Here is a 27656-nt window from a genome sequence, read left to right as displayed (position 1 = left end):
TTTGTCTACAGTTCTGTGATCAGGACATTATTAGGAAACATAATGAAAAATTCAATATTCTAAACATATCAACTTTCTCCCAAAGTGATTTGTAGATTCAGTGCAATCTTAATCAAAATCCCAAAACATTTGAAAGGAGAGGGCTACCAAGCTAATTATAAAGACATAATACCAATGAATAGTCATGACATTCTTAGAAGATGAAAATATTTTCTCCACAGGTAGCAGATGCATTAAAAGCAATTATAATTAAAATAATGTGGTATTATCACAAGGCTTAAATATAGAAAGTCCAAAAATATGGAAATTATATTTCATAAAAGCAGCACTTTGGTGGGGAGAAAATAAACTTTATAATTAAACTTGCCAAGGCAACTAGAAAAAATTGGACCCCTATTTGATAGATCATGAGAGAAATCAACTATAGGTAGGATAAAAACCTCAATGTGAAAGGCAACACTAAAAAGCTTTTTTAAAATAATTATATAGGGATCCCTGGGTGGCTCAGCGGTTTAGCGCCTGCCTTTGGCCCAGGGCACGATCCTGGAGTCCCGGGATCGAGTCCCACGTCGGGCTCCTGGCATGGAGCCTGCTTCTCCCTCTGCCTGTGTCTCTGCCCGCCCCCTCTATCATAAATAAATAAATCTTTAAAAAAATAAAATTATATAGATATATTTATGAATTAAAGGTACAGAAGGATTTTTCTTGAGAGAGAGACCGTGCTAGCAGAGTTGGAAGAGGGAGAATCTTAAGCAGGCTCCATGCTCAGCATGGAGACAGGTGCAGGTCTCGATCTCATGACCCTAAGATTGTGACCTGAGCTGAAATCAAGAGTTGGACAATCAACCAACTGAGCCACCCAGGTACTCCCAGAAGGATACTTTGTAGTAGCTCACAAAAAATATCCATCACAAAGGAAAAGACTGATAATTCTACTTTAAAATTAGGAACTTTTATTCATCAAAAGATTCCAGAAAAAGAGTGAAAAGCCAAGCCACATAACAGAGGATATCTGAAACACAAATATAGTAACTACAATATATAAAGAACTCATCTAATCAGTAAGAGAAAGATTATCAAACCAATACAAAAATAAGCCAAAGACATGAACAGAATCTACAAAAGAAAAGTTCTAAATGGCCAATAAATATATTAAAAATCAGGGACACCTGGGTAACTTAGTGGTGAGCATCTGCCTTCATCTCAGGGCATGATCCCAGGGTCCTGGGATCCAGTCCCATATCAGGCTCCTGCAGGGAGCCTGCTTCTCCCTCTGGCTAAGTCTCTGCCTCTTTCTCTGTGTCTCTCATGAATAGATAAAATCTTTTTTAAAAATTTAAAAAATATTTAAAAACAGACCAAACTCATTAGTAATCAAGGAGATGGAAATAAAAGTCCAATGACAAGATGCAAACCCACAAAAATTTTTAAATCTGCACTTAAGGATGTGGTACAACCAAATTCTCATATATTCTTTTTTAAAAAAATTTATTTATTTATTCATGAGAGACAGAGACATAGGCAGAAGGAAAAGTAGGCTTCCCATGAGGAGCCCAATGTGGGACTTGATCCCCAGAACCCAGGATCATGACCTGAATCAAAGGCATACACTCAACCACTGAGCTACCCAGGCGCCCTCTCATATACTACTGATAGGAGTGTAGATGGGTATAATTACTTTGGAGCACAGCTTGGCATTATCTAGTACAATCAAAGATACATATACCTTCTGACCTGACACTTTTACTCTTAGATAGATATACCAGAGGCTTTATGCTCAGGTATATTAGTAAACATGTCAAGTGACATTTGTAGTATCATTATTTATAACAGCCAAATTAGAAATGACCCAAATTTTAACAAAAAATATACTGAAAGTTAATAACCAAGAGTTAAGAGTTATTTTAGTATATCCAAACAATGGAATTCTTACAAAAATGAAGTGGAGCTACCAATATGGATGACTTTCACAAATACAATAATGAATGAAGGAGCATGACACAAAAGAATACATACATTATCATGTCACTCACCTAAATTCTAAAAAGGGCTAAATTAAATAATACTTTTTGAAATGTATGCATAGGTCATAAATATATATATTCATAGGGTGTTTCTGGAGTCCTGGCAATGTTCTGTTTCTTGTCATGGGTGGCTATTCATCAAACTGTATATATGTTTTATGTACTTTCCTGTATATTTCACTATAAAAATAGATTTTTTAAAGTCATGTGGCTGATAGTTCTAAATGTTAGGAAAACTCCCTAACTGAAAATTCTTTAAGAACAATGGATTCCCCTAATGCTCCCTAATGCTTCCCATCAGGATCCAGAGCAAATTTGGAACCTGATGTTTGTACTCTTCTCCTTTCAACTGAAGAAATTTGAGTTGGCCCACTGTGGTAGAACAAGAAGTGAAAAGATAGAAATACATATAAAGAATCAAACTAAGAGATACTAAAAGTATTAAATGAGTCTGGCATCAATTAGAGATCAAAGGAATTATTCTATATCTAAAGTCTGAAATGTGTTACAATCTAATTTTTTAAAATAACCAAGTTCTTCAGCATGTTATAAAACTGTCCAGGGAGAAAGACAAAAAGGATCCAGCAATGGCTATAAGTTCAGCTGAAAAAGGCAAGGGAGAATGGTAGATGAGGAAGTATAGATAATTCATGGCCATCAGGAAGAGCAGAGTAACGGAATGATTGAAAATATAACATCAAGCACAACCTTTTTTAAAATAAGGAAGACATTATACTATGTGGTTGAGGCAATAACATAAGAATCAGTTAGTTGAAAAGTTAAAAAGTTACTGTCAGGGGCACCTGGATGGCTCAGTCAATTGGGCATCTGATGCTTGGTTTTGGCTCACATCATGATCTGGCGGCTGTGGGTTGGGCTCCACACTCAGTGGGGAGTCTACTTGAGATTCTCTCTCTCCCTCTACCCCTCCCCCTGCTCACATGCTCTCTCTGAAATAAATAAATAAATAAATAAATAAATAAATAAATAAATAAATTTTTTAAAAGTAGCTATCAAAGAGAGTGAATGTTTGAAACAGATTTGGGGCTGGTTAAATACAAGGTTTACATATCACTTAGGGGGAGTGAATAAGTGAAAGAACTTGGAAGAGAAAGATCATTTGAAATGAGGTTAAGGAATTGAGAATTAACATGTATTATGATAAGGATGCAGAAGTCACCAACAATGGTGACAGGTGTAGTAAAGGAGAGAAAGTCTGTGGGCCAACTGTTCTGATCTTCAGTCTAGTCAAGGAGAGGAAACTGGTAAATGATATGACAACACAGAGTGGGTGATTCAGTCTCTGAAGTGCTTTAAAGGAGCTGGGGACTGATAATGGAAAATAATGGACTGTGGGGGAAGACAAAGCAAGAACCATTATCAACTGGTATAAGGGAAAGTTGTATATCATGGCATGGCTAAAGTGTTCACTTGAAGCCAAAAGGTGAAATAATATTCAAAGAGGCTGAAGATAATATGCAATATTTCTTATAACGTTTCAAACAGTATGGTGGAAGCGATTTTAAGAGAGTGGGGAATTAAGTTGACTGGGAGATATATACATCTGTATGATGAAGAGTTCCACTGATGATCAGAGCCCTGGAAAGCTTGTACTTCGGGACCTCAGTGAGATAACTGAAGGTGTAAGACAAATAGGAACTGGTCCTAAATCACCCCTTAGGGGAAGGAAAGTAATTTTGCTAGTGGGAACTGGTCTCTAAGAAGACAGTTCTAGTGGTAAGAAAAACACTGCCATGCTAGTCGAGGAAGGGATCTTGTTTACCTTAAATTCTGCTGGAAGCCTGTCAGGGGCTGGTCTTACCAAGACCACATGAGATTTTGAAGGCTTATATGCCTCTTATATAAGAGGCATACTGAGCTCTGCAGATCTCCTTTACAGATGCGTTGTAGCCAAAGAGTGATAATCTTACTAGGATTACTATTATTGGATCACAGCTTGGAAATTACTGTAAGAAAACCTAAAAGATCATTACTGAGAATGAAGCAGGAAAGAACTCTCAGAATGTAATGATATTTAGGCTGAGACCTAGAGCAGCATAGCAGTTAGTCAGGTGAGTAGCGCATCCTACACAGAGTGAGTGACATAAGGAGGTAGAGCACAGGTACTATATATATAGATTCTAGATGTATCTGAGGTAATGAATGAAGGCTCCTGTGGCTGGAGTCTAATGAGAAAAGAGAGAGATATCTAAGGTAGGGTTATAAGGAGGTAGGCTCTTTCAAGAGCCAGATTAAGCAAGGTTTTCTAGTTTTGATTTTATCATTGTGTAATCTGATTTATATTTTTAAAAAATATTACTCTTGGCTACTGTGTCAAAACCAGTTAGAAGAGTACTGCAATAGCCCCGATCAGAAGTAGTATAGGCTTAAAGTGTTGCTAGTAGATGAGAGCACACAGAATTGAGATAATTTAGTTAGAAGAAATCATCAAAGAAATTTGACTGTATGGTAATCACAGTATAGAGTGGCCCCTAGAATGTTTCCTAGCTTTCTGACTAGAGATCTTCACAAGGTTCTGGTTTGAAATCTGTCTATACTTCAGAATGCAGCATTGTAGTTATCCTATTTCTACTCATTTTTCTTCCATAAAAATTATCTCTTACTAAGAACTTAGAATAATACAATTGCATTTAGTATTCCAAATCTTCTCAACAATCTTATCAGTCAGATGTTCTTTTCCTTTTAAACTATGAGGAAATGAGACGGGGAAGTCAAGTTTGGTAAAGTAATTTACTTAAGATAAAAGCTGCCAATAAAACTCTGGTCTAAGTGATTTCAGTTTTTCCAATCATCCCTTATACTATATTACCTTCCATTTCCCTCTCTTCCCTTCTATCTGAACCAGTGTACCTTTTTTTCCCCTCATTACCAAATCCAATGATCAATTTTCAGTCCTCAACTTACTCATGTTCCCTAATATGAAAAACGCTGCCCTTCTTAAATACTTTTTCCACGTGGCTTCTGAGATACCATATTTTCTTTATTTTCCTATTAGCTCACTAGTTATTCCTTCTCAGTCTCCTCTGACGGACCTTTCCCTCCTTTCTAACTAAAATAAAGAGTGGATTAGGGTCCTTTTCTTTTTTTAACTATTATATAACTTCATAAATTATTTCTTCCAAATCTAAAGTTTCAATTCTACTTATACGTATATTATTTTTTCCAGGTCCTTTCTTGATTTCTTCCTATTTCTAACAGATAATCTAAAGTATCACGAACAAAACAGAACTCTTGAACATCTGTCTTTTCTAACTAAGAAAAAGATATCCAATTGTTCAGGCATAAATTTAAAAAGTTATACTGGATTTTTCTTTCATTATACACCACTTCCAATTAATGAGCAAGAGGCACGACCTTTAAAATCTGATCAGGGGGATCCCTGGGTGGCACAGCGGTTTGGCGCCTGCCCTTGGCCCAGGGCGCGATCCTGGAGACCCGGGATTGAATCCCACATCGGGTTCCCGGTGCATGGAGCCTGCTTCTCCCTCTGCCTATGTCTCTGCCTCTCTCTCTTTCTCTCTCTGTGACTATCATAAATAAATAAAAATTAAAAAAAAATTAAATCTGATCAGAATCTGACACCTTCATGTCACCTTTGCTTACTACTGCCCTCATCTAAGCCATCACAATTTCTAATTTAAAAAATGGCTTTCCAACTGGTCTTTCTGCTTCACTCTTGCTCCCATTTTATTTTCTATACAATATCTGGATTAGTCTTTGAAAATAACAAGTTTAATCACATCACTTTCCTGGTTGAAATCAGCCAATCATTCTCATTGTAGTTTCAATGTAATCCCAATTCTTTCTCATGGCATACAGGTCCCTATATGACCTAGCCCCATCTCCTCTCTGACCTCATTTCCAACCTTTATTCTCCCTCATTAACTGGATCAAAAATATAGGTAAAATTGTTAGCACTGGAGAAGAAGGGCTATTCCCTATTTGAAAATACAGGGAAATGTAAAAGGAAGTGGTAATTGGGGTGAAGAAGGGGTTTCCTTTGGTAACTGATGGTAAAACAATTTTGCCTTCCAGTATTCAAGCTTTTACTCCAATGGCCTTGGTTTGGTCTTTGAGGAGAACTTCTCAGCTAATATCCCAAAGTTGTAGCCAACAAATTAAGTGATCTGACTGTTCTCCACATGGCCTCCTCTTGTCTGACCATCTCTTACTCACCTGAACTCTGACTTCTTGTCACTTCCTGCACAACTTTCCAGGGCTCTTTCCCTTGCTTCAACAAGGAAAGCACATCTGCTTTAGAAATGGAAAATCCTGCTTATAAGAATGGAAAAAGATATGATTATACTCTGCTTGACCAGGATTAAAATTGAGTCCATTGTTCATCAAGTAAGAATGCCAATTACAGAAAGATTCAGAGGGTAGCACCTGGATGGCTCAGAGGGTTAACTGTCTGCCTTTGGCTGGGGTCATGATCTCAGGGGTCCTGGGATCGAGCCCTGAATTGGGCTCCCTGATCATCAGGGAGTATGCCTCTTACTCTCCATCAACTCCCCACTCCTCATACTCTCATGTACTCTCTCTCTCTCTCAAATAAATAAATAAATAAATAATCTTTTTTAAAAAGATACAGAGGAAGGATATCTGAAGAATAGCAAAGATAAAGGTACTCAATGGAGCTGTTCATTTTGAAGTCTATAAGCCACAGATAACGTAGTTGGGACTAGGGGTCTGAAATTCACCTAGGTACTTGAAACATTTCCCAAATTTCACAAATTTGCTTGAAGTCAAATTATTGGGACCAAACTTACCCAGCGAGACCAGGTTGCTATAGTTTTCCAACATCACATCTCTGTACAAATCCTTCTGTTCCAAGTCCAGACACTCCCACTCCTCCTGAGAGAAATCTACCGCCACATCCTTGAACAACACCAACCTCTGAAATGGCAAACCCAAGTGTTACTGACAAAATAAAGAAATATTTTTAGAATGAGAGCACCACATACACACAGTAATAAAAGGAGGAGAAAAGTATTACATAAAGGGGCCAAATAGCAAATATGTTGAAGCTGGAAGCTTGTGATGTGGGTAGATAATAGAAGGTAAGTGAGTGTGAAATACAGAGCACCTAAATAATTCCTGAACAGTCCTATTTACTCTATCACATACAACAATGGGAATGAACAGCAATGGGAATGAACAGAAGTCAGGTAAGTATAGTTTTGTGATTAAGTGAAATAATGTGTGCTAGCACATAACACATGCAAATCCTCAAATAAACTGAAAGTTCCTTCCTTCCTTGTCCTTTTAAAGAACTGAAAACAGAAAGAAAAGAAGGGAAGAAAAAAGGGAGGCCTGGAAGGAGAGAGGGAAGAGAAAAAAGAAATCTAATAGGCACATTCCAAAATTTCTCTTAAAATGTTTATCTTAGGGGCAGCCCAGGTGGCTCAGCAGTTTAGGATCTGATCCTGGGGATCCAGGATTGAGTCCCATGTCAGGCTCCCTGCATGGAGACTGCTTCTCCCTTTGCCTGTGTCTCTGCCTCTCTCTCTCTCTCTGTGTGTGTGTCTCTCATGAATAAATAAATAAAATTTTTTAAAAAATGTTATCTTAGAAAATAAGATTTACACATAATTTCAGAATTTCTTTCCAAGTTAAGTCTCAGAATAATTTAGTAATAATATTCTTTCTTCCTAGTCCTGGAAAATCCTTTCACAGGTATCATTTTTAGATATTACATAATACTCCATATTATGATTGTAATCAATTTCTTATTTTGCAGTAGTTTGCACCCCTCCTCTAACATCCTTCACAGCTGTTTCTAAAATCCTCAATCGTTTAATCATCTGGCTGATCATATTATCACTTACCATTGCTCCCTATACACTTCTGCTTATTATGTGCAACAGAAAGCTAATGAAAGATGAGCTACACTCACTCAGATGTGGCTTTTGACCTATATATGCTACTCAAATTCAAAATGAACCCTGTCACTGTATTAATTTCTTAGGTATTCCCTGACACAATTTTCTCTCTTTCTCTCTCTCTCTCCTCACTCTTGCATTTGATCACATTCCCAATCTTATAAGCTTCATAGAGCAGATCTTACTATATTCTGAGACTAATACCAATTTCCATCTTAATCGATGAGAAAATCCAAGTCAATGAGAAAGACCAAAGTTTTCATATGTAGTACCATCTCATCAAAACACATTCTGACAGGAGAGGTTCTACCCTTTCCTCAAATACATTTAGTGATTTGCAAATGGATCCCAAAACACTATTAGGGAAGGGAGGAACAGGTGAGAAAGACCTGGGACCCATTCCCATCATTCACTAGAATGAGAGTGAACAAGAGAGCAAACACTTGGTAAAACAGAAAGTCTGGAGATAATACAGAATATTCAACAATGATTGATACAAAAAAGGAAGAAGAGGGGAATCCCTGGGTGGCTCAGTGGTTTAGCTCCTGCCTTCAGCCCAGGGCGTGATCCTGGAGTCCCAGGATCAAATCCCACGTCAGGCTCCCTGCGTAGAGCATGCTTCTCCCTCTGCCTGTGTCTCTGCCTCTCTCTCTCCTCTGTGTCTTTCATGAATAAATAAATAAAATCTTTAAAAAAAAAAAAAAGGGAAGAAGAGGGGCATCTGGGTGGCTCAGTCAGTCACATGTCTGCCTTCAGCTCAGGTCATGATCCCAGGGTCCTGGGATTGAGCCCCGCATTGGGCTCCTTGCTCAATGGGGAGCCTGCTTCTCTCTGTCCCCCTCTGCCCCTCTCCACTTGTGGTTCTCTCTCTCTCTCGCTCACTCTCTTAAATAAATAAAATTTAAAAAATAAAAACAAAGGGGAAGAAGAAACATGAACTCACACAAGGCATGGCTTAGAATTGCAACTTATGAGTCCTCCTCTGGCTTCTCTTCATGGAGAAGTGCAGTCCTGAGAAACAGGGAAGAAAAAAGAAACCATGAAAAGAGGCCTACTTCTAAATGACTAGATTAAATATTTCTTCCCCTTTTCATGGTGCCTGATCTCTTCTATGTTCCAAAATACATACTGCAGAAGTCCAGATAATCTCATTCCTTCCCTAATTCCAGAAAACAGAGATGTAGAAGAACTAATTTATGCTAAAGCAGTACCCAATCCCCATGATGTTGTTAAAGAGTTCCCTGACCTGGTCTTAGTAGTTCATCTTTTACAACCTAGGGGACTGTGATGCAAATTTATTCAAGTAGTACCCACCTCAAGAACACTGCTAGTGTCCTCAGGCCTTGAAATACTCTGTAACTATGTAGGCCAATTCCTAGGGAAAACCCTTTCCATGATTAAGATCTACCTCTTTCCCCCAGTCACAACACACTAAATACCTCAGGTGCTTCCCTGGATCATTCTCACATTCCAAGTGCAAGAAGCATGCTGAATGCAAAGCACAGGCTTCATCCAGGCCACATAAAGTCCCACTACACTCACCCAGTAACCAAGGAACAAATTCAAAGCATTCTCTAACAGAAAACAACTGCCTGTTGCATTGACTCACGGAACTTAGCTGAATTCAGGAACTTTGGAGGCAGTACCTCCCTATAATCCCGCTTAACATCATTCTGTCTCTAAATGTCAAGTTAATATATGTTCTCCTTCATTTGGGGAATATAAATAATAGTGAAAGGGAATATAAGGGAAGGGAGAAGAAATATGTGGGAAATATCAGAAAGGGAGACAGAACATAAAGACTCCTAACTCTGGGAAATGAACTAGGGGTGGTGGAAGGGGAGGAGGGCGGGGGTAGGGGTGAATGGGTGACGGGCACTGAGGGGGGCACTTGATGGGATGAGCACTGGGTGTTATTCTGTATGTTGGTAAATTGAACCCCAATAAAAAATAAATTTATTTAAAAAAAAATAAATGTCAAGTTAAAGGCATTGAGGAGCTTAAGAAAGTGGTTGTACAGGGGCACCTGGGTGGCTCAGTGGTTGAGTGTCTGCCTTTCACTCAGGTTGTGATCCTGGGGTCCTGAGATTGAGTCCTGCATCAGGCTCCCCACAGGGAGCCTCCTTCTCCCTCTGCCTATGTCTCTGCCTCTCTCTTTCTGTGTCTCTCATGAATAAATAATTAAAATCTTTTTTAAAAAGTGGCTGTACAAGAAATAATTTCCCCCAAGCACATACCATGTGCTTGATGCCTTATATACATTAATACTTAATTGATCAGCAAACAGGTCTGTGAATATAACCATTACCACCACCACCACCATTCTCCACCACTACCAGCTCTAGCATCTTCCTTGTATCTGTTTCTTTTTCTAACAGCTTTACTGACAAAAATTCACATTTCATAAATTCATACTCTTAAAAATACCAGTGAACGGTTTTTAGTATATTCATAGAGATGTGCAACTATCACCACTATCTACTTGTAGAGTATTTTCATTATCAAAACAAAACAAAACAAAACAAAACAAAAACCCATACACATTAATAATTACTTCCATTCCTCCAGATCCTGGCAACCAGTAATTTCTCTTTGAATCTACAGATTTGTCCATTCTAGATAGACATTTTGTATAAATGAAATCATACAGTATGTGTCTTTCGTGATTAGCTTCTTTTGTGTACTATAAAGTTTCAAAGTTCATTTATATTTCAGCATGGACCAGGACTTCATGCCTATATATTGCCAAATAACATTCCATTGTAAGGATAGAGCATCTTTTTTCCCCCATTCATCAGCTGATGGACATTTGCACTGTTTTCACCTTTTGTTACTATAAGAACATTCAGCTACATCTTTTTATGGGGACATATATTTCATTTCTCTTAGATATATATACCTAAAATGGATTTATGGGGTCATATAATAACTCTATGTTTAACATTTTTAGGAACTGCCAAATTCTGTTCCAAAACAACTGCATCATCTTATAGTTCCAACAAAAATCTGTAAAACTTCCAATTATTCTACATCCTCACCACCTTTTGGGGTTATAGTCATTCTTGTGAATTTGAAGTGGTAGGTCACTGTGATTTTGATTTACATTTCCCTAATGATATTGATTTCTATCCTTTCTTTGGAAAAATATTTCCAAATTATTTGCTCATTTAAAAAATATGGTTGTCATTTTTGATGCCTTGAAACAATTCTTCATATGTTGTAAGATACATTTCCTTTACTGAACATACAATTTGTACATTTTGGTCTCATTTTGTGAGCTAAATTCTCACTTATTTCATGGTGTCTTTTGAAACTCAAAAGTTTTTAACTTTGCTAAAATCCTATTTATATAATTTTTGTTCCTTTGGTTGCTTGTGCTTTTGGTGTCAAATAAAAAACCACTGTCTAACCTAGATAGTGGAGACCTCCTTTGTTCAAGAGTTTTAAGATTTTAGCTCTCTTTTTTTTAATCCGTCCTCAAGTTTTTTTATTTAAATTCCAGTTCATTAACATACAGTGTAATATTAGTTTCAAGTACAGGATTTAGTAATTCATAATTCACATACAATAGGGGATCCCTGGGTGGCTCAGCAGTTTAGCGCCTGCCTTTGGCCCAGGGCGCAATCCTGGAGTCCCGGGATCAGATCCCACATCGGGCTCCCGGCACGGAGCCTGCTTCTCCCTCTGCCTGTGTCTCTGCCTCTCTCTCCCTATCATGAATGAATAAATAAAATCTTTAAAAAAATTTCACATACAATACCTGGTGCTCATCACAAGTGCCTTCCTTACTACCCATCATCCATTTAACCCAACCCATCCCCCCACCTACTTTCTCTTCAATCATAATCAGTTTGTTCTCTATAATTAGCATTGTTTTCTGGTTAGCTCTTCTTTTTCATTTTTCCCCCTATGTTCATCAATGTTTTGTTTCTCAAATTCTACATATGAGTGAAATCATATGGTATTTGTCTTTCTTTGACTGACTTATTTCAGTTAGCCTAATACTGTCTAGCTCCATCCATGTCATTGCAAATGGCAAGGCTTCATTTATTTCCATGAATGAGTAATATTCCATTGCATATATATATGTACCACATCTTCCTTACCCGTTTGTCACTCAATGGACATTTGGGCTCTTTCCATAATTTGGTTATTGTTGTAATGCTGCTATAAACATTGGGATGCATGTATCCCTTTCTTTGAATCAGTATGTTTTTGTATCCTTTGGGTAAATACCTAGTAGTACAATTACTGGGTCATAGGATAGCTCTATTTTTAACTTCTTGAGGAACCTCCATACTCTTTTCCAGAGTGGCTACACCAGTTTGCATTCCCACCAACAGGGTAAGGGGGTTCCCCTTTTATCATATCCTTGCCCAACATCTGTTGTTTCTTGAGTTGTTGATTTTAGCCATTCTGACTAGTATGAGGTGATTATCTCATTGTAGTTTTGATTTGTATTTCCCTGATGAGTGATGTTGAGTGTCTTTTCACGTGTCTGTTAGCCATCTGGATGTCTTCTTTGGAAAAGTGTCTATTCATGTTTTCTGCCCATTTCTTTAACTGGTTTTAATAATTTCCTTAAATTTTCCAACAACCAGCAAAATACCTTGAATGAAACATAAAATCAGAAAATACTGGTTAGAAAAGTGCTAATACAAGGGACAAAATAGCAAAAACTATTAAAATTTAAAGTCTACATAAATGTCTGAGAAACTAGCATTTATTCTACAAACAAAATCACTGATATGCTAAATGACATATATTCAAGGATATTTATCCCACCATTGTTTATTAACAGCCAAAGAACTGATAGCCATCTGTAAGTTCATTAATAAGAGTTAGTTCTTAAAATTATGGAATTATGTAATATGTGTGCAGCCATAAAGTGAAGAAGTCCTTCATGTACTAATACATGTATACAATTCCCTTGGAAGTACTCAAGAAACTAGGCACACTGGTTGCCTTCTAAGTAGGAAAAGTTCATGACTAGTGGTAGAGCCAGGGAGGAGTATTCACTGTATACTTTTTTGAACCTTTTAAATACTTATCTCTTAAGCAATAAAATTGAAAACAAAATACTAAAAATCAAGGCTTTCAAATTTCACTCTCAGAGATGCATTCCATTCCTTCAAAAATCTTAGAAAAAGACTAAGTATAAAAATGGAATTGAAATATTTGCCAGGTGAATATGTGTACCTCAGGTCAAAGGGAGCAAAATGGAGTGGAATAACCTCTTTGGGTCCATTCCTTCTGACCCCATTATTCTTTGGAATAGCCAGGCCCAAAGACCAGAACACTAAAAGATCCTTGTTAAGGAATTTCAAAAAGAAGAAAGCAAATGTTCCCATATCATGAAAAACCAGAAAATACTTGAGATACAAAATAAAAAATAACAACTTACCTTGGACAGAACTCTCAGTTGTCTGACAGCAGCTATTCCCTTAGTCTCTGGTCATCTGTATAAGACAAGCCCATTAATTGGTAAGGGGAAAGAATCCTGAGACACCACACCTTTCTTTGAGCCCAGACTGACTTGCTAGAAACAAGCAACTACTTCCACCCCAACCACTCCTCAAACTAAATTAACATTTAGAGGAAGTTCAGAGAGAGATCTGAGCAATGTTGCCCTCTCTGAGAACCAGGGCGGAAGTGAAGAATCCCCACAGGTCTCCCCAGGTGATTTCCTGAGACAACAGATTAGAATCTTAAAACCCCAGCTTTTTTCCTCCTCTTTTCTCAGCCTCTCCCACCAACTTGGGGCTGTTTTTGGCTCTTAGAGTCTCAATCTGAAATCAGGTTTGTGACTTGGAGATAAATTTATCCAGAATCTTTAATCTGGGACTCACCTTTCTATTTTCCCACATCAGACATTTCCAGGAACCTGGGGCCCCCCGTGGCTACCAGGAGAAGGGGCAGTTGTAACAACACTCCAGCCAGTCTTATGGGTTAACTCACTTCAAGTTAACACAGTCCTAGCTTGCTAACTTAAGTCCCTCGATCTGTGACAGGACTAGTTTGCTTTCTTTGAGATATGCAGACCACTGGTCTTCAGGAATAAAAGAGCAGAACTTCCCCAGGCCACTGAGGCCAGCAAGCCTGTCTGAAGTCCCTTTAGCTTTCTGCTTGCCCAACAATCTTTTAGCAAAATGTTTTCCCTTTTTAAGGTCACACAAGGATTTTACTGACCTCCCTCTGCGCGTTTGTAGACTTTGCCCTCCTTTTTGGAAAAGAACAGAGTACTCTTGCACAACCCACAGAAACCCCCAGCACTAAGGAACTAGAATTTCTTGCACAACCTGCAAGGACCGAGATAACTCTATAGCCAGCATCAAGTCTGCATATGATCAAGAAATGTCACAGACCTCGGCTCTCCCTTAACTGATTAAACCCCTTTAAATCTCTGGGCCAGGGATCCCTGGGTGGCGCAGCGGTTTGGCGCCTGCCTTTGGCCCAGGGCATGATCCTGGAGACTCGGGATCAAATCCCACGTCGGGCTCCCGGTGCATGGAGCCTGCTTGTGTCTCTGCCTCTCTCTGTGTGTGTGTGTGTGTGTAACTATCATAAATAAATAAAAATGTAAAAAAAAAAAAAATCTCTGGGCCAGGGCAGCCGGATGGCTCAGTGGTTTAGCGCTGCCTTCAGCCCAGGGCGTGATCCTGGAGACCCAGGATCGAGTCCCACGTCGGGCTCCCTGCATGGAGCCTGCTTCTCCCTCTGCCTGTGTCTCTGCCTCTCGCTCTCTCTCTCTCTCTTTCATGAATAAATAAATTTTTTAAAGAAACTGGGCCAAAAATAACAAAACAATAAATTGAAAGTAAGAATCAAAATCTCTGGGCCATCTCTGGCCAGGAAGAAACCTGATTTGGCCCTTTGGCCAAGACTCTGTCTTCTCCCCGAGTAGCCGGCCTCTCTCAAAGGGAATTTGATTCCTTTCCAGGCAAAATTCGTCTCTAGCCCAATCTGGGTTTCCGCCACGCAGCCAGCCAGAGAGACCCCACAACCACAGGCTTCCAGGAACCCTCCAACCGACAAATGCCCTCAGGGTGTCCATTTCCCTATCATCGCCGCCCCTCCGCCCACAGGCTCCCGCTGGACACCGTCCGCTAGACACAGACAGACTCGAAAAAAGTCAATGACATAATTAAAGGAGGAGTCAACCTCACAAGCACTGTCCCAGCTGGAGGCACAATTACCACTCCTTCATGTGGTCACACATAGCCATGCAGTCCACAGGCACGTTACGTCACACACACGCACACAAGAGACGGCGTTAAAGCCTGAGGCTCCACGCACCGCCGGCCTGGCTCCCGGGCTAAGACACGCCTCACCTTCAGCCTCCCCGGCGTCAGGCTCCCGTCCCGCGGTACCGGGAACCAAGCAACACACAGCGCTTTCTCCGCTGGGGCGCAGCGCTGCTCGCTCCAGCACCACCGCGCTGCCCGCCTTAGACGGAAGTGACGTTACGCCCGGAGGCCTCTGGAAAATGGAGTCCAAAACATGAAAGACCCCAGAGAGCCTTCGACCCGAGTAATCCTCCCCAGGCGCCTGCCCGCGACCCGCTGCCGCTCCACTCTCTCCCGCGAATCAAAAAAACAAAACAAAACAAAAAAAAATGCATTAGTAGGCAGCTAATGGTCATGGCCGTGTCATAGCTAGGCGGCAAGTGTCATTGAAAGATGGAATGGACTCGAGAGAAATTGGAAAGCAAAATTGGACAACCAAGCCCCAATGCCAATGCAGCACACACTTAAGACAGGCAATTTGGGCTCTAAATGTGGCAATTTCCCCAAAATGCTATCTTTTGTTTGAATATAATGTTTATGAACCCTATACCCTATACCGTATTATACCCCCTAATATACCCTATAGTTAATGAACTAACTATATGTTGGCTAATTGAAGTTTAAATAAATAAATAAATAAATAAATAAATAAATAAATAAACAAACAAACAAACAAAATGTTCAGTTATGAGGAAGAGGAAGCAAGAGGCCGAGCAGGCTGTAAGAAACCTAATCTACATAATTAACTTCTCACTCTACATTTTTTCCTCCCACACTTACCCCTGGAGAACAGGAAACTAGGAAACTCTAACCTAGTACTTCTTTTGTCTCCTGGTTGTCCTTGCTGGATTTGGCAATTTTGGATCATGAATATGAGGTGATGACTCCTAAGGTAATGTTGGCATGGCATATGTATCAGGGAGTGGAAGTGGTTTTAGGATGGTCCAGGTTATAGAAAGAAACTTCAGAGGGACCCAGGGACCAGTTATATCATATGATGTCAGTGAGACGTGGGGGAGGTTGGAAAGAGAGTAAAGTGATTGCTGCAGAGATGGGGGGGGGGCAGCAATCATAAGGTTGCAAAAGAAAAGGAGCAACTCTTACTAGGTAGAGAGCACTTTAGACCCTTTGAAGTCTGGGTAGAGGTAGGCACCCATGATCTCTCTCAGATCTTATCCCTGCCTGGCATCTGGCCAATTTATCCCAAACTGCCACCATCATCTCAACTTAATTGTTGACCAACAAGTGATAAACCTTCCAACAACTACTGACCTCAGAACGTAAGAGCTCCTGCTTAAGATGACAGAACAAGGCTACTGACCTCAGAACGTAAGAGCTCCTGCTTAAGATGACAGAACAAGGCTACATTCTGGACACTATAATTCATGACTAATAGGATTTTCTTTAACCTATTTTCTTTAACCTATTCTCAGACTCTTGTCTTTCAGACTACTGATGGCTCTAAACTCTCTAAGATGAGTGGTAATGACCATTGTATTACCCTGGACTCCCTGCTGGCCAGTACAAACAATACATGGACAATTTCTAACATTTCTTGCTACAGTGGATCAATGAATAAGGAAAAGCAGAGCAATCCATTTTCACCTTAGAAAGTAATATGGCTCCTTAAGGTTGATCCTGATAACACCTGGGATATACTTTTGACTTGGCTCCAGATTGGAAATTGTACTTGTGGTCACTATGTTGCTTAAGACAATGGAACATATTTGGTCAAAGCCCCTATCTGTAAAAACTAATTAGAGTAGTCCGTGAGGTAGTCTGCAATCCTGAGAATTCTTAGCTGGATGCTAAAAGGTCAGAGGGTGGAGTTGTAGGGAACAGCACACTATGGCAACATGGCCATCTTGCATGCACCCATGAAGGCAAAGGGTTGAAATATAGTTTATTTGAGTCTTGGCAAAATGTCTTAAGATTCTTCCAAAATATGAGAGAATTGAAGACTATTAAGGAGCTGCTACAAGACCATCTCCCATTTGACTCTTTATGTGAGACCTTGGGAGACTATTTTGAGGTAGTTTCTCATAACCATCCAGGTTCTGGTGAAGTATAGGGCTTTCTGCCCAACTCCCACCCCACAGAATAGAGCTGAAACAAAACAAAACAAAAATTATCAAAATATTGAACTGCTTAGCTGTAGCTAGGACTACTCCTCCTAGGACTGACTCCTCAGCAATCGTGGATATCCTACTGCAGTCACCTGGCCCCTTTGGCTAAATCAAGATGTTAGCTGGCCTGAGTTCTCATTTGGTGTATCTGGAGAAAAATCTACTTCCAAGCTCATTCTTGTTGGCAGATTTCAGTTCCTTGTGTTGCAAGACGGAAGTCCCTTTTTCCTTCTTACTGGTTGTCAGCTGGAGACCACTCTCAGATATTTTCCAAATGACCCCCACAGGTAATTCACAATATGTATGTTTGCTTTCTTTCAGGCCAGCTACAACACATCTCTCAGACTTTTTTTTTTTTTTTTTTTTGCTGGTAGTCAGAGAAAACATTGTTTTTAAAGGGCCCAAATAAACTATCTTAAGGTCTCTGATTCGTCACTTTAAAAACATGCACAAAATCTCTTTCGCCAGGTATTATAACATTATCACAGGAGTAATGGCAGGGAATGTATATCATGGGGGCCTTCTTAGAATTCTACCTAATGCAGCTATGGTAATCAGAACAGTATGGTATTTGTACAAGAATAAAACATGGACAAAGAGAATGCAATAGAAAAAAACAAAATATAGTCATTTTATAGAAAAATTCTGTGTCAATTCATTGGAAAAAGTATAATCTTTTCAGTAAATGGTGCTGAAACCATTAGACATCCACAAAGGGGAAAAAAGAAGAATCTTTATCATTATCTTACATAGTACACAAAATTAATGCAAGATTTTCTTTGACAAAGGGGCAGCCCAGGTGGCTCAGCAGTTTAGGGCCGCCTTCCGCCCAGGATGTGATCCTGGAGATCCGGGACGGAGTCCCACGTCGGGCTCCCTGCATAGAGCCTGCTTGTCCCTCTGTCTCTGCCTCTCTCTCTCTCTCTCTCTCTCTGTGTGTGTGTCTCTCATGAATAAACAAATAAAATCTTAAAAAAAATTTTTTTTATTTATTTATGATAGTCACAGAGAGAGAGAGAGAGAGGCAGAGACACAGGCAGAGGGAGAAGCAGGCTCCATGCACCGGGAGCCCGACGTGGGATTCGATCCCGAGTCTCCAGGATCGCGCCCTGGGCCAAAGGCAGGCGCCAAACCGCTGCGCCACCCAGGGATCCCAAAAAAAGATTTTCTTTGACAAAATGCCTAATGTGAAATTTTCACTTAGCTGTAAAAATTAAGATTATATAACTTTAAAAGAATATATATGTAGAAAAATATCTTCATGTTGTTGGGAAAAGAAAAGATTTATTAAACAGGTCATAATAAGTATGTCCTTTTATGGTTTATAAAACCATAGAAGAAAAAGTAGGTAGGACTTCACTAAAATTAAGAAATATCGGACACAGGTGGGAGGGTCGGGTCCCGGCGGCGCGGGCCCCGCGAGCCTCCGCCGGTCTGAGGGCGGTGGCGCCCCCTCACCTCCACCCCGCGTGAGGGGGGCTCCAGCCCAGCGGCGGCGGCGTCTGAGCCAACCGAGGACCAGGCCGCGAGGCGACCGCGCCCGGAGTAAGGCTAAAGAATGAAAGAAGTAGATAATCTTGAAAGTATAAAAGAAGAATGGGTTTGTGAAACAGGATCTGACAACCAACCTCTTAGTGATAATCGACAAAGAAATTGTGAATATTTTGTTGACAGCCTTTTTGAGGAAGCTGAGAAGGTTGGTGCCAAATGTATGTCTCCCACCGAACAGAAGAAACAGGTTGATGTAAATATAAAATTATGGAAAAATGGATTCACAGTCAATGATGATTTCAGAAGTTACACTGATGGTGCAAGTCAGCAGTTTTTGAACTCTGTCAAAAAAGGGGAATTACCTTTGGAATTACAGGGAATTTTTGATAAAGAGGAGGTGGATGTTAAAGTTGAAGACAAAAAAAATGAAGTACGTATGTCCACGAAGCCTGTGTTCCAGCCCTTCTCAGGGCAAGGTCACAGACTGGGAAGTGCCACACCAAAAATTGTTTCTAAGTCAAAGAGTATTGAAGTTGAGAATAAAAATAATTTGTCTGTTGTTCAACTAAACAACCTGGAACCCATCACTAATGTACAGATCTGGTTAGCCAATGGAAAAAGGATTGTCCAAAAATTTAACATTTCTCATAGGATAAGCCACATCAAAGACTTCATCGAAAAATACCAAGGATCTCAAAGAAGCCCTCCCTTTTCCCTGGCCACAGCTCTTCCTTTCCTCAAATTGCTAGATGAAACACTCACATTGGAAGAAGCAGATTTACAGAATGCTGTAATCATTCAGAGACTCCAAAAAACTGCTGAGCCTTTTAGAGAACTTTCATAACATTGATTTTTGATACACTAAGTGGAAAGTTTGCAGAGAATGATGGTTGTTAAAAAAAAAAAAAGAGAATGATGGTTGTTAATGAACATGCAAACCAAAATGAGGGAAAGGATGTCAGATTTGCTGGACTTTGGGTTTGAGCACTGTTTAACTCCCTCCTGATGAGAAGATTTTTTTTTTTTTGAGAAGATTTTTAAATCAGTATAAGTTAGGAAAGTGAACTATGACTGGAAACTCTATTCAATGCACTTTTTCCAAAAGGCTACTCAGAAAGAAAGCCACACTTATTTCAAATACCAGTTAATTCAACAATAAGATATATTAAATTGCTGTATCGTATAGAATCTTAACATGGTATAAATTAGCCAGTGTATTCACAGCATCATTCATTCAAATATTCCCAACCAGCAGTGATTTATTTAGATGTTAGCTCTCTCAGATTTTTTAAAAGCAATATATTAAGAAAATTATACATGGCAGGTTAAAAACATCAATGTAATTATTTTATATCTGAGATACAGTCAGAAGGCTAGAAGGAACTGCTTTCACCACAGCTATGCCTGAACATCAGTGTTCTCTATTATTCACTTATGGCAGGATTTACTCATATTAATTTGGTATAATATCTAAAATGTATTTTAAGAATAAAATTGTGCAGCTTAGTATAATGTCAATATTAATCTCCTCCCGTTTCTACATTTTCAAGAAGTGTAATTTAAACAATTTTTTTTTTATCCAGGAACCCTAGTTCATCCCTTATTTTATTTTATTTTATTTTGAAAATTAGGGATTTGTTTTTAGCTAACATTTTGAGTAAACCTTTCATTGCTACCACTTGCTTAGAATCTAATGCTTGTGTTGGCACATTGCTAATTAATATTTTTTAAATGCATCACATAAAGTATGGTTTTCTATTCCAAATACCAGAGTCAACCTGGATATACATTAAAGGATTGTTTATTACATCCTGATGCCACCAAGGAAAACATGTTTTGCATTTTAGTTTTTTAACCCAAACTGGTTAAACTTCAATATTTCACTGTCAGATTGAATTCCCTTGCCTGAAATAAGTTTAAGAAGTTTTTTTCCCCCCTTGCAAATTATCTATTGAGTATTATGTAAAGCAAAATTTACATTGACTGTGCTAAGGAACTAAATAGCCATATCTATCAGCAGTAATGTTCACAGGGCAGTGGGTATCTGCTGGAAAGAGTAGTTTTCCAACTTCTTGATCTCAAGACCTTTTATTTATATGGGTTATATATATGATACTGAAAATTAAAAGTTGTAAAATACTTATTCATTAAAAATAGTAAGCACATGTTAATATAAACCACATTTTAATGAAAATGCATTTCCTTAAAAAATTATTAAGAAAAGTGGAAATTGTATTCCAGTTTTTGCAACTATCTTTACCGTCTGACTTAACGAAGACAGATGGAGTCTCATATCTGCTTCCACATTCAATCTGTTGTGATATTACACATCATGTAACCTCTAGTAAATGCTACTGTATATTCATGAAAAATTGGGAGTGTGGGAAATAATAATGTCTTAGTTTGGTTATGAAAATAGTTTGACTTTTGGACCTCTTGAAAGAACCATTCTTACAAAGCAGTGGTTTACAATGATTCTCAAATCTTAGTGTAAGAATCCTTTGGAAAGCGTTTCAGAATGTCTATTCCAGGCATCTACCACACACATTCTGATTGATTATATCTGGGATAAATCCCAGATCTCTGCATTTGTTTTTTGTTTTTTGTTTTTTGTTTTTTTTTTTTTTTAGATCTCTGCATTTGTAATCTCAAGTGAGTTTTAGGTATGTAGTAGAAGAACCACTGTTCAGGGTTCACTATGCTTCCACCCTAAGAAAGTAAGCCTGTGTGCTTCACCATGGACAGTGGAGGACTCTTCCACTGAAATGGACTTCTGGACCTTTCAGTTTTATCCTTTGTCTCCCACAGTTTGTTCTTAGACTATTCCCCTTTAACTCTTAACTAATCATGATACAAACCTATCCCTCCTCTTCTCTAAGGACAGCTGAGATGAGGCTACAACATTTAAATGAGGTTTTCATTAGAAGCTCAGGAATAGGGATCCCTGGGTGGCGCAGCGGTTTGGCGCCTGCCTTTGGCCCAGGGGGCGATCCTGGAGGCCCGGGATCGAATCCCACGTCGGGCTCCCGGTGCATGGAGCCTGCTTCTCCCTCTGCCTGTGTCTCTGCCTCTCTCTATCTCTCTGTGACTATCATAAATAAATAAAAATTAAAAATTAAAAAAAAAAGAAGCTCAGGAATAATAAAAGGGAAAAATACATGTAACAGATGACCTGGTTTATAAATACATCTTCTGTTTGAGGTCCATATAAACACTGCCTTCTCATCTAGCTCTCAGCCTTCCATATGGTAGAGGCCTATCAGGAAGACGAGGAGGGCAAAGGAACCTTTTCTTTTTGTCATTTACTTTCAGAAGTGAACAGATATATAATAGAAAATACTGAGTATGTTTACAGCTGTAGTAGAGCCTTCTCTAATGAAACATTATGGCATTCTTAAAATGAAGGAACAGTAAAAATCCACAAACTCAGATATAAAAATAATTGTTAATGTATTTTCCAAGGGTCTGTAAGAAAATGTTTCATATAGGCCTATCATGAAGCATTGTGTAACTTAATTTGCATAATTTTTAGTCTATGTAATTCTCCATATATTTCTATAAAGGGGCTTCTCATTGGAAATATTTTTCTTGTACCTATAGAAAAGCCTCCTTTGTGGATTTTCCAGTTTATAATTATTTATCCCGAAGATACATTGGAGATTTTCTTGTGTGTACATGTAGAATACACCCCAGTGAGAAATTCCTATGGAGAAAGACTCATCATCAGCAATAACCTTCATCTTTGTAACTGTGAACACTTTCATTAATGTGAATAATATTCTCAAAGGTTTTCTAAAATCGGAATCATCCGATACAGCTTTCTACCTTAAAGTTCAAAATTGTAAAGTTGTTAAATAAATGTGTAGATTATGCAAAACATACTTAAAATATAAATTGAATTTGGCAAGGCAAGGGAAGACAGACTTGAAAATACAGGTGTTGAATACAATTTGATCTACATAGTTCCAAAACTCGACAGTTTCTTAAAAATCATTGTTAAGGCTGATACAAGAAGTACATTTCTAGTTTTATAGATTCTAATTTAACGGTTAAATTACTATGCATTATGCAGGTTATAAAACTGTTCTTATTTATTTTATATACTTTTCTCATTCAGAATACTTTTCATTACTTTTCGTTGTGTTGAAAATATAGCATCATGCATCTGTTTCAGTGCCTTATTTTTGAAAGCAATCTTTTGCTAATGGTTGAAGAACTGTTGTCTTAAGAATGAAATATTTCATTAAAAGGAACTGTGAAATAAAAAAAATAAAAAAAAGATTAAGAAATATCATTCATCAAAAGGCACAATGTAGAGTGAAAAGATAAACCACAGATTTGAAAAAGGTCTTTGTAATACATTATAGACTTATAAATATAAAAACAACCCTCCTACAAATCAATAAGAAAAAGGTGACAAGCAACACAATAAAAGTGGGCAACAGATTTGCACAGACACTTCACCAAAGAGTATATTTAAATGGCATAGGAAAGGATGCTAAAAGTCAGTACTTCTCAGAGAAATGCAAATTAAAACCAAAATTTAATCTACTACATACCTAGTTAAATAGTTAAAATTGAAAAGACCGGCACCTGGATGGCTCAGTCAGTTGAGCATCTGCCTTCAGCTCAGGTCACGATCCCAGGGTCCTGGGACCAAGCCCTTTGTCAGGCTGCCTGCTCAGTAGGGAGTCTACTTTCCCCTCTCCTTTTGCCCCTCTCCTACACTTATGCTGTCTACCTATCTCAAATAAGCAAAATCTTTTTTAAATAAACCTAAAAATACAACTACCCTATGATTAAGCAATTGCACTAGTAGGTATTTACCCAAAGAATATAAATTGAAGGTATATATGCACCCCTATGTTTATAGCAGAATTATCTAAATAGCCAAATTATGGGAAAAGCCCAAGTGTCCATTGAATGGTGAATGGATTATATATAAATATATGACTCCGCCACAAAAGAGAATGAAATCTTGCCATTTGCAATGATGTGGATGGAGCTAGAGAGTATGATGCTAAGTGAAATGTCAAAGAAAGACAAGTACCATAAGATTTCACTCATATGCAAAGTTTACGAAACAAAACAAACAAGCATGGGGGAAAGAGAGAGGAAAACTAAGAAACAGACTCAATTATAGAGAATAATGATGATTACCAGAGGAGGTGGGGTTAAATATGAGATGGGGATTAAAGAGGGCACTTGTGATGCGCACTGGGTGTTATAAGTGTCAAATCACTAAATTGTACACATGAAACTAATATTACATTGTGCTAACTGGAATTTAAATAAAAACTTAAAGATCAGGTGGTTTCTTTAGCTATGAGAAAGTTATTTAGTTAGCTTTTATTTGCCTATTGAATGTTTATATTTCTCTTGCCTGAGTTCTAGAGATTTGTTTTTTTTTTTTTTTAATTTATTTATGATAGTCACACAGAGGGAGAGAGAGAGGCAGAGACATAGGCAGAGGGAGAAGCAGGCCCCATGCACCGGGAGCCCGACGTGGGATTCGATCCTGGGTCTCCAGGATCGTGCCCTGGGCCAAAGGCAGGCGCCAAACCGCTGCGCCACCCAGGGATCCTGGAGATTTGTTTTTGAAGAACATTATGCATTTTACTTTTGTGAAATTATTAGCAAAAAGAGTATATATATTACAAAATCTCTGATGTGTAGTAACATCAATTTTTCAGTCATAATGCTTATCCCTTTTTTTGCCAAATCTCTTGGTTTCAGCTCAGGTGGTAATCTCAATTTGTGGATGGAGCCCTGTGTTGGAGTCTATTTGGGACTCTCTCCCCCTCTCCCCTTTCCCCCTACCCCACCTCTCTGCACACACTCTCTTGCAAATAATAAATAAATACATCTTTAAAAAAAAACACACCATTTGTGTTCATCCATTTAAACTATTCATTACAAGTATCCCCCACTTTCCAAAAGTTTGCATTACACCATCTCACTTTTACAAAATACCCATGTTGGGCACCTGGGTGGCTCAGTCAGTTATGTGTCTGCTTTCAGCTCAGGTCATGATCCCAGGGTCCTGGGATTGAGTCCCATGTTGGGCTCCCTCAGTGAGGAGTCTGCTTCTCCCTCTCTCTCTGCCTGCTTGTGTGCGCGCTTGTCCTCCTGCTTGTGCGCGCGCTTTCTCTATCAAATAAATAAAATCTTAAAACGAAAACAAAAGGCCTACCTTAGCACCTGTTTTTGGTAACAGAAATAAAATTTTTTAAAAAAGTTTTACAAAAAAGCTGTTACCATACTAATGTAGGTCTTTTCTAAAAGCAAAGTGGCATAAGGAGAATGTCTGGGAAGTAGGGGATACTCTATGATTTACAGCATTTCAGCTTACAAAAGATTTCATAGGAACACTCTACTTATGAATAGTAGGAGAACCTTTATTTCAGTTATTTTTACAAATGCATTCCACTGTCTTTAGATATCCCTGTAGTTTTTCTTACTTTCTTGAAACTATATAATTACCTTAAAAGTTTCCAGTGTTCTAATGCCTGCATGAATGTAGAGCTCTGAATTTTCCCCCATGTAGTTTGGTCAGGCACCACTTTCCACACATAATGCCCACTGTTATTTATTCCTAGAGAAATTGTAATTTGTGTTGATTTCACACTTAATAAAAGGGTAACTTAGATGAGAATCGAATCAGTATTCAGATATTTTTGCTACCCAATGTGTTCTCTTGTCAGTCAGATATGTTCTATATTATACTTTTTGTAATAAACCTCTTCTCATTATGCTGTAACAGTTGTGATCTCAACTACCCCATACACATTTATATACACTTTGTCTCTGGTAGGAATGTACGATCAGCATAAAGATTGAGTTCTGTAGGATGAGCTTACTATATCTTAACATCTATTTTGGCTTTAAGTTTTTTTCCAATATGGGATGTCTGTTATTGGGTAAATGCATCATGTTTAAATACCAATCCATAAATAAAATATATGAAAATACTAATGTTTACTAAACAATTCACTAGTTATATTCATGCATTCATAACTCATTTCTTCCTCATTATACACCAATGAGTTATATTAGTCACCTCCAATTTGCTATATTTGAAGTGAAATACTTAAGATTGAAAGAAATATTATGTTTCCACTGAATATATACATTCATATTATACATGTATATATATATAATGTATGTAATTCATTATACATGTATATACTTATATACATTACATGTATAATGTGTGTGGGTGTAATTGCATTTTAAAAGGCTCTTGAATGAAACTGCCAACAGTGGTAAATTTAGAGAAACTAGGGAAAGAGAAGTAGTCAAAGGGGAGTTTAGTTTATCTGTAATGTTTAAAATTTTGTAAGTATAAGACATCCATAGATTATTTCAGAAATAAAAAGTAAGAAAAGGAAACAAGCTTACAAAACGCAAACAGGATGTTGAAAGGAGCATTGTTTTTAAAGGCAAAATTTATAAGAAAAACATTTTATCAATATATTAATAAAATAGTAGAGCCATACAGATGAATATTAACTCTATTTTTTTAAAGATTTTATTTATTCATGAGAGACACAGAGAGAAAGAAGCAGAGACATAGGCAGAGGGAGAAGCAGGCTCCATGCAGGGAGCTTGATGTGGGATTCCATCCTGGGACTCTGGGATCATGCCCTAAGCCAAAGGCAGAGGCTCAACCACTGAGCCACCCAGGTGTCCCAATATTAACTGTATTAAATTAGGATAATGATATAATAGTTAATGACTTGGAAAACTATTCATGATATACTCTACCATAGAAAAGATAATTTATAACATGGAGTTTCTTTTAAAAATTTCTGAAAGGATTTATTTTGACAATTTTGAGAGTGGGTTTCTTTTGTGCTTTCTGAAATTAAAAAAAAAAATACAACAAAATGTTAATATTAAGAGGAACTCTCTTCAAAAAGGAATATAGCTCTATTTGTGTTGATATAAAAAAAGTAGTCGAAGCCACCCACCACCGCAGGGGAAGCACCCCCTTGCCCGTAGTAACCATCAATAATGCCTTTCATCTTTGAGTGGATATACAATGGCTTCAGCAGTGTGCTCCAGTTCCTAGGACTCTACAAGAAATCTGTAAAACTGGTATTTTTAGGTTTGGATAATGCAGGCAAAACCACTCTTCTACACATGCTCAAAGATGACCGATTGGGCCAACATGTTCCGACATTACATCTGACATCAGAAGAGCTGACAATTGCTAGAATGACTTTTACAACTTTTGAGCTTGGTGAGCCGGGCAAGCATGCCGGATTTGGAAAAATTACCTCCCAGCAATTAATGGGATTGTGTTTCTGGTGGACTGTGTAGATCATCCTCACCTCGTGGTATCCAAAGTTGAGCTAAATGCTCTAATGACTGATGAGACAATATCCAATGTGCCAATCCTGATCTTGGGTAACAAGATAGACACAATCAGTGAAGAAAAACTCTGGGAGATATTTGGGCTTATGGACAGACCACAGAAAAGGTAAACATGACCCTGAAGGAGCTGAATGGGTGTCCCATGGGAGTGTTCATGTGCAGTGTGCTCAAGAGGCAAGGCTACAGTGAGGGCTTCCAGGGCTTTCCCAGTATATTGACTGATGTTTGGACAGTGAAAATAAAAGTTTTCCTTCTCTGGACTGATCCTATTCATAGCTTCCTCATGAACTTTTCTAATTGAACAAGGAAAGCTCAACCATGTCAGGCGTTGAGAAGCCAAGAATCTCTGTCAGCTCTCTCATTGCCCAGTGGTGACACGTGCTCTTCTCCACACTGTTGGGAGGTGATGCTGCCCCACGTGCCAGCAGGATTTACTGAGTAAAGGTG

At 38.5% G+C, this 27656-nt stretch overlaps 1 protein-coding gene and 2 pseudogenes across 6 annotated transcripts in view; 2 read left to right on the top strand and 1 right to left on the bottom strand.

Annotated features, from left to right (window-relative positions):
• The window catches only part of LOC112928550 (uncharacterized), a 28751-nt gene extending 13345 nt beyond the window's left edge, over nucleotides 1-15406 (bottom strand). Inside the window, exons 1-6 of one of the 6 annotated variants that reach the window (XM_072751133.1) lie at nucleotides 15259-15406; nucleotides 13332-13386; nucleotides 12034-12536; nucleotides 8871-8938; nucleotides 6815-6941; nucleotides 6222-6317 (exon numbers count right to left, since the gene is read on the bottom strand). In XM_072751133.1, the coding sequence (XP_072607234.1) occupies nucleotides 6222-6317; nucleotides 6815-6941; nucleotides 8871-8879 (232 nt within the window). In that variant the 5' untranslated portion in view covers nucleotides 8880-8938; nucleotides 12034-12536; nucleotides 13332-13386; nucleotides 15259-15406. Of the gene's footprint in view, nucleotides 1-6221; nucleotides 6321-6814; nucleotides 6942-8870; nucleotides 8939-12033; nucleotides 12537-13331; nucleotides 13387-15258 lie in introns of all 6 variants that reach the window. The other 5 variants (XM_072750999.1, XM_072751194.1, XM_072751072.1 and 2 more) reach the window with 5 other exon arrangements.
• Nucleotides 15407-18247: 2841 nt separating this feature from the next.
• LOC140598124 (UBX domain-containing protein 2A pseudogene) lies at nucleotides 18248-21416 on the top strand (annotated as a pseudogene).
• A 5430-nt stretch (nucleotides 21417-26846) lies between these two features.
• LOC112928536 (small COPII coat GTPase SAR1A pseudogene) lies at nucleotides 26847-27431 on the top strand (annotated as a pseudogene).
• The last annotated feature ends 225 nt before the right edge of the window (nucleotides 27432-27656 follow it).

This window comes from Vulpes vulpes, chromosome 1 (assembly GCF_048418805.1).
Source record: "Vulpes vulpes isolate BD-2025 chromosome 1, VulVul3, whole genome shotgun sequence".
NCBI lineage: Eukaryota > Metazoa > Chordata > Mammalia > Carnivora > Canidae > Vulpes > Vulpes vulpes.
Note: the sequence above shows the minus strand (reverse complement) of the source record. Positions and strands in the feature narration are given on the sequence as shown.